At 44.3% G+C, this 6,905-nt stretch overlaps 1 protein-coding gene across 1 annotated transcript in view; it reads right to left on the bottom strand.

The window, feature by feature from the left end:
• GPA33 (glycoprotein A33) overlaps positions 1-4,423 on the bottom strand; it is a 27,963-nt gene extending 23,540 nt beyond the window's left edge. Inside the window, exon 1 of the mRNA XM_007528777.2 lies at positions 4,286-4,423. Within this exon, the coding sequence (XP_007528839.1) occupies positions 4,286-4,328 (43 nt within the window). The 5' untranslated portion in view covers positions 4,329-4,423. The remainder of the gene's footprint in view (positions 1-4,285) is intronic.
• Positions 4,424-6,905: the final 2,482 nt, after the last annotated feature.

Here is a 6,905-nt window from a genome sequence, read left to right as displayed (position 1 = left end):
TCAGCAAAGTGAAAGCACCAGAACTACTCAACCAGTACTCCTTGATAACAAACAGATGGATTCTATAGAATTTAGAAGGTATGGGGGTTTGCAACAAAATAAGATTAATTGCACATACACACACAAAAAAGCAAGAAAACTGTTTCTAAGACTTGTAAGAACTATGGTGATTATTTTTGGGAGGTGGTAGGGTGTGGACACGGAACTTTGGTGGTGGGTGTAGTGTGAAACTATACAATGTACTCATATAATATTATTAATCACAAATAAAAAATAAAAGTAAAAAAATGCCACAGTATCTAAAGTAGCCCCTGTAAAGGGAACGAGTCTGCAAGGTGCCTCAGGAGGAGAGGTCAGGCAACCCACCCCACACACCACCTTCCCCACAGTGGCTATGGTGTGGACACGAAGCTTGAAGCCCCATGACTCTTGCTAAATATTGTCTCTGGAGAACTAATTGAAAAGTAGTACATCAGAGGAGAGAATAAAATGTTGATGGAACTGCTGGGTTAAACACAGTAGTCATGGGATCCTTGAAAGTGTGTTTATTCAGAGACAATCCTTTGTTCAGGGAAAGTACAGTCTTAGTCTAGGTTCTGGGAAGGACCCAGGAGTGCCCAGGACCAATTCTGGGAGAAAGTACTTGTGTCAGGGAGGGGGCAGCTTACAGATGGGTTGTTTTGACCGCAAGGATGGATAGGACAGACCAGCACATTGAGACTGGCAGCTGGGGAAGAATGACACTTGGGCACTCAAGGCGTATTTGCTGAATTGCTTGTTCTACATTATCTTCAAGAAGTTTTGCACTCCAGTTAATTCAGTGAAATTTCCTGGGGTCTTAGCAAGGTGCTGAGAAATGTTCAGACTTGCTTCATGCCCCCCCTTGGATTGGGGAATGCCCGCATCTAGGAACAATTCAGCCTTTGCTGCTTATTGGGAGTGCAGTTCTCATGTTGACAGAGTCTGTAGTAGATTTGGGAAGATGGTCTGACTTCTGTCAGAGACTGGTCTTGTTCCCACTGAGAGATTTGCGCAGAACCAGGTGCTTGTAAGGCCTTGCTGTCTTGGTGGCTTGTACAGAATTCCTGCCTAAGAAGTAGTTGGTGGTCACTTTCAGTGCATCCTGGTAGAGGCTAGTTCAGTGTATTTCCTTCTGAAATACACTGTGGCCATATGGAAGCTTCTATGTACATCTTCCTCCACCTCTTTTGCACACATTTTCAACACAGTGAACTGAATACTGTAGAGATTCTTTCAAGAGATATCCCCTCAACAGGATTTTTTGCTGAAGTCCTTCTGCATGTTAACATGCAGCCCTCTACCCAGATTCTCTAGAATCTAGATCATGGAGAGATTTGGCAGGGGGGTGGGGGCTTCTTTGTTTGTTTTACTCCACAACAAGCATCTGGTCAAGCCTCATTACAGTTTTATGTCAAGAGGGTGGTGAGGAAGGGAGACAGAGGGCAATTTGTCTTGCCAGGGAGGGCATCTATACAGGGAGGTGGCAAAGTCAGAGCCAAAGGTCATGAGGGAGCTTGAGATGGTGTCCTTAGTCCAGACACATGGAACTCATAGAGAATTGTACATTACAGGGAAGAAACACCGAGAAAGCGTAAGAAGGAGGAGAAGCCAGAAGAAGTCACATGCCATGCTAGGAGGGAGAGATGCAGAGGGAAAAGGATCAGTCTAGTTGGGGCACAGATGGGATCTATCACTGGCTCCAAATGCAGAGATAAGCAGGCAGGTGTGGGCACATCTGCAGGCACTGATGGGACCTTGGCCCGATATTTTATGATCTTCTTATATGAACTTTGTGAAGTTCAGTTTGTGGGCGTCAGTGTGTCACCAGGTTTATGGCATCACTGAGTCAACAGAGAAAATGAGGAAGTCATCAAAAAGTCACTGGGTAACAGAGGAGGTGGGTTCCAAGTGGTGGTCTGGGAACAAACAACTTCAGTGGGCAGAGCCCTAGTTTCACTGAATCTGACCGCCAGGTCAACATGTCCTTGCCTAATGCTTATCCTCCTAAACCCTTCATTGGTGAGAGAAATTCCTGCTGAAATGCTTAACATCAGGCAGGAAGGGGAGGCATAGCACTTAAAGAATAAGTCCGTATAGACAACGAGTCCCTCCTACCCATTGACTCTAGAAAGACAATCAGGATAGGCAGATTTGAGAGAAATAAGCTGAGCCATAGAGAAAAGTACGTACTGCTGGAGGGAAGACAGGGGAAGACTGACACACTTTAATCAGTCTGGGGCCTGATGAGGCTCAACTGGTTTAGTGAAGGTAGCTAGGAGCTTGTGTTGGGCTCTAGGGAGAAAATAAATAACCATAGAGATCAATGTAGAGTCCCACCATAGAAAATTCCACACATTCAATGAGAAGATGTAACAGGATTTGGGAAAAAGGAAGAATCCATCTAACTGAGATTAGAAGATGAGTAGGAGACCCAGGAGAAAAATGGGCCAAGAGGTGGGTATGGGCAGTGAGGATATGGGAGGTGAGGGTGTGAGAGAAGGTAGGGCAGGTCCAGAAGCTAAAACAACCCAGGTGTCCAACAACAGATAAGTGGCTGAGCAAGTTGTGGTCTATATACACAATGGAATACTACTCAGCTATAAAAAATGGTGACTTCACTGTTTTCAGCCCATCTTGGATAGACCTTGAAAAATTCATGTTATTAGTCAGAAACAGAAGGATGAATATGGAATGATCTCACTCTCAGGCAGAAGTTGAAAAACAAGATCAGAAGAGAAAACACAAGTAAAACCTGAACTGGAATTGGAATGTTGCACCAAAATAAAGGACTCTAAGGTGGGTAGGGGGGGAGAATACAGGTCCAAAAAGGATGACAGAGGACCTAGTGGGGGTTGTATTGTTATATGGAAAACTGAGAAATGTTATGCATGTACAAACTATTGTATTTACTGTTGAATGTAAAACATTAATTCCCTAATAAAGAAATTTAAAAAAAGAATGTGGGGTTGGTCTAAATCTAATCTGTAGTGACAATGATTTAAGTCTATCTGAAACATTACAGGGAATTAAGTAGGAGTAGTAGTAGGGCCAATATTTCACTTTAACAGATTATGACTCCAAGGGAGAGAACAGGTTGGGGAAGAAGCAAAATAGGCTTAAAGATCACTTCAAAACCATGGAAGTAATTTGGAAAAGGCAGATTGCATCATGAAGTATCAGAGGAAATAGAAAAAAGATTTGTAGCTTTCGGGAGAGCTGAAATCATCAGGGCATAGAGATGAGTTTATAGCTCAGAGTTAGAAGAAAGATATCAAGAGTGAAGTGATAATTGTAAAATGCACTGCCAAAATACTTTGAAAGGTTTTCCATGCAGGAGCAGGGTTCATCTGCCCTCCCCTTGACTCCAAGTTCTGTGACTGACCAACAACCTATGATAGAAGGGATGTTGGGTCAGCTTCTGGGCCCAGAACCTAAGAAAACAGCAGATTCCTTGTCTTTTCTCTTTGCTCCCCAACCCCAACCACCATGCTGTGAGAAAACCCAACCTTTCCCCACTGAATTGCAGTGACCTGGAACAGGCTAGTCCTGCCAAGTCCTATTCAAATAGCAGATTCACAAGCAAAATAAGTGATTATCACTGTTTAAAGTTACTAAGTTTGGGGTGCTTTATTATATGGCAGGTAAATGCTAAGTTCCTGGATTTCATTCCTGGATGGATGATGGAGTGCCATTCTGTGGATGCAGAACTCAGACCCAGGTTTGGGAACAATGACTTTGGTTTTCAGCTCGTGAGTCTAAGCTAAGAAGTCATATGGTCCGTTGACCTGTGGTTCTGCAGCTCAGGAGAGAAGCTAGTTTTAGGACTGAAATTTGTGAATCATGTCAACTAAAGATGTGGATATAGGGGAGTTGGGTGGTGACACTCTTGGCAAATTGCACATGTTGCCAAGCACAAGGACCCAGGTTCAAGCCCCTACTCTCTGCCTGCAGGGGGTCTGCTTCACAAGTGGTGAAGCAGGTCTACAGGTGTCTATCCTTCTCTCTTCTTCTCTGTCTCTCCTCTCAATTTCTCTCTGTCCTATTGAATTAAAAGACAAGGAAAAAATCGATGAATTGATGGATTCATAGTGCTGGCACTGAGCCTCAGCAATAATCTTGGAGGTAAAAAATAAATAAATAAATAAATAAATAAATAAATAAATAAATAAATAAATAAATAGTTGTGTTACCAAGGAGTGCCCTCAGCAGCTTGTCCCTTATCTACCCAACCCTGGGTGCTAGACTGGGAAAGAGGCCTCCTTACCTGTATAGAGGGTCCACAACACAGGCCCAATCTTCCCTGCCATGGTGGCACTCCCTTACTCCCAGAACCTACCAGGTACTGGTAGCTCATACAGGGTTAGGCTGACTGGTAACAGCAATGGTAACCTCTGGTTCAGAGTTCTTTGCTTTCTGTGACTTCCCTCTTCCTAGCCACCTCAGCCCAGGCAAATCCACACCTGTTTCAGAGCTAGACTGGCAGGTGAGCTCACCTATGGGACTCGACTCCACCTACTCCACTGAAGGCCCCCAAAGCAACTTCCCTCTACCTTCTCCTGGAACTAGCTGCCCCCTCTGATTCAACTCCATTTAGCAGGTGTACAAAGTCCTGGTTTCTCATCTCTGGAAATGACAGAAAATTGCCACTTCAGAACAAAAGGGGAAATCATTTTAGGGTTCTGGAACTAGTTTTAAAAAAAGGTGGGAGTCGGGCGGTAGCGCAGCAGGTTAAGTGCACATGGCACAAAGTACAGGGACCGGTGGAAGGATCCCGGTTCTAGCCCCTGGCTCCCCACCTGCAGGGGAGTTGCTTCACAGGCAGTGAAGCAGGTCTGCAGGTGTCTATCTTTCTCTCCCCCTCTCTGTCTTCCCCTCCTCTCTCCATTTCTATCTGTCCTATTCAGCAATGATGACATCAACAATAACTACAACAATAAAACAACAAGGGCAACCAAAGGAATAAATAAAATACTAAAAAAAAAAAAAAAAAAAAACAGAAGGTGTTTTCCATAGGCACTGAAATGTTCCAAGAGCCTCTATTTCCTTCCCTGGGCCACACTCCCACCCTACCCTAAGCTAGAGACTGACAGGAAGTCTCAGTCTGTAGGAGTACATAGTCTGGTCCAGGAGACACTGAAGACACATAAGGACACCCTTCGAAGCATTACGGCCACACGTCTCTGTGAGCTTGTGATAATAATCTAGGAATATGACCCAGGAAATGATGGAGAAAATAAAATGGGGCTGGGAAATAACTTATTGAGCATGTGCCTTACCTATTGTGTTAGTCTCTGGGGTTCTGCCCCAGCACCACATGGGAGCACCATGGATGGTGGTGGTGGAGCAAAAAAAAAATGAAATGAGGGCTAGAGAAATATATCCATCCCACTTGAGATGAATATTATATAATTTTACCAGCAGGGATCTGGATCTCAAATTACGTGTTTCCTAAGACGACATAACTTAAGAAGTGGTTTTCTCATTTTGAGTCAGACTCTGTTTTAGTCAGGAACTGTAAGTTTCTGACTTCTATCAGTGATTCACATGATTACAAAGGGCAGTGAGAGGACAAGGATGCTGTGTTGTCTCTCCTCCCATCTGGCAACTCTTAGGGGTATGGGCTTCCCATCTTTCTCAGACCTTGCTCCCCCAAACTAACTATAGGGGGACCCATCACCTCCAGCCTTGTCTAGCCCCTGCCACCCTTCAGGTCTTCCTAACCTTCTTGCCCAATCTCAATCTCGTTCATCCCACCTCTCCTCTAATCTCTTGCTCACACTGTCCATGTCTCCTTTGAACCCTGAAGTCTGTTGGTGGAAGCTGAACCTCTACAGTTTCTTAATGGAGCACTTCTTCCCTTCTCTCTCTCTGAGCCCATATTTGGGACTGTGTGGTGGTACACCCACTTGAGCATACATGTTGTTATGCTCAAGGATCTGGGTTCAAGGCTCCAGTCCCCACCTGCAGTGAGTAAGCTTCACGAGTGGTCAAGCAATGTTGTAGGTCTCTCTCTTTCTCTTCCTCTCACCTTCCCTCTCAATTTCTGTCTCTATCTGAATGAATGAATGAATGAATGAATGTATGAATGAATAAATAAAATGAGCCCTTATTTTAATGCCCAGGATAGCAGTTTGGAGACTGGTCAGTGCTGTTACTTTCCCTCTCATCAAAGGAGGCCCTACCTTGAACTGCCAAGTCCCTACCACACAGCTATGTTTGCTGGCTTTCTGCAACTCTTGACTCAGCATAGGAAGCTGATTTTATTGCTCATAAATTTGTCCATGCTGATCCTTCCAGAGTTCCTTCCCCCACCACACCCACTGGGATCTTTCCACTGTTTCCTAGACCAGTCCTTCTTCCATGAAGTCCTCCTGCCTTCTGTTATTAAAGAGTTCCCTCCCTCCCCTGAAAACCCACACTCTGACCTCTTAGAACAGTCACTGCTTTGGGCCTTCATTGGAGCTATTTTTGACCTGTGTCTCACTTCTCCTAATACACAGTGAGTTCACTCATTTATTCAGCCATTTATTTATTTAATGATCTTATGTGCCAGGCATTATCCCATCTGGCCAGGAGAAAAAGAAATGCTTTAAAGATGTAACTGTGTATCTCACTCTCTTTGGTTAAGGGCATTGCTGGACTTGGTGAATACTCAATAAATATTTTCAAATGGGCAGAAAGATGGATGAGTAGATTATTGTGGAATGTGTGGGCAGTCTACCAGGGTTTGACTGTCCACAGGGAGGGTGGAACAGGAGAATAGCCTGAGTTATTAGCTCATTTGAGCTTTGTGAAGCTCATGTTATCCAGGATTGTCACTGGGCTGCTAATAAGTGATTTTCTTCTGAGACATTTTACTTCTTACTACACCTCAGTGCCAGTGC

The sequence above is a fragment of the Erinaceus europaeus genome, chromosome 9 (assembly GCF_950295315.1).
Source record: "Erinaceus europaeus chromosome 9, mEriEur2.1, whole genome shotgun sequence".
Taxonomy (NCBI): domain Eukaryota; kingdom Metazoa; phylum Chordata; class Mammalia; order Eulipotyphla; family Erinaceidae; genus Erinaceus; species Erinaceus europaeus.
Note: the sequence above shows the minus strand (reverse complement) of the source record. Positions and strands in the feature narration are given on the sequence as shown.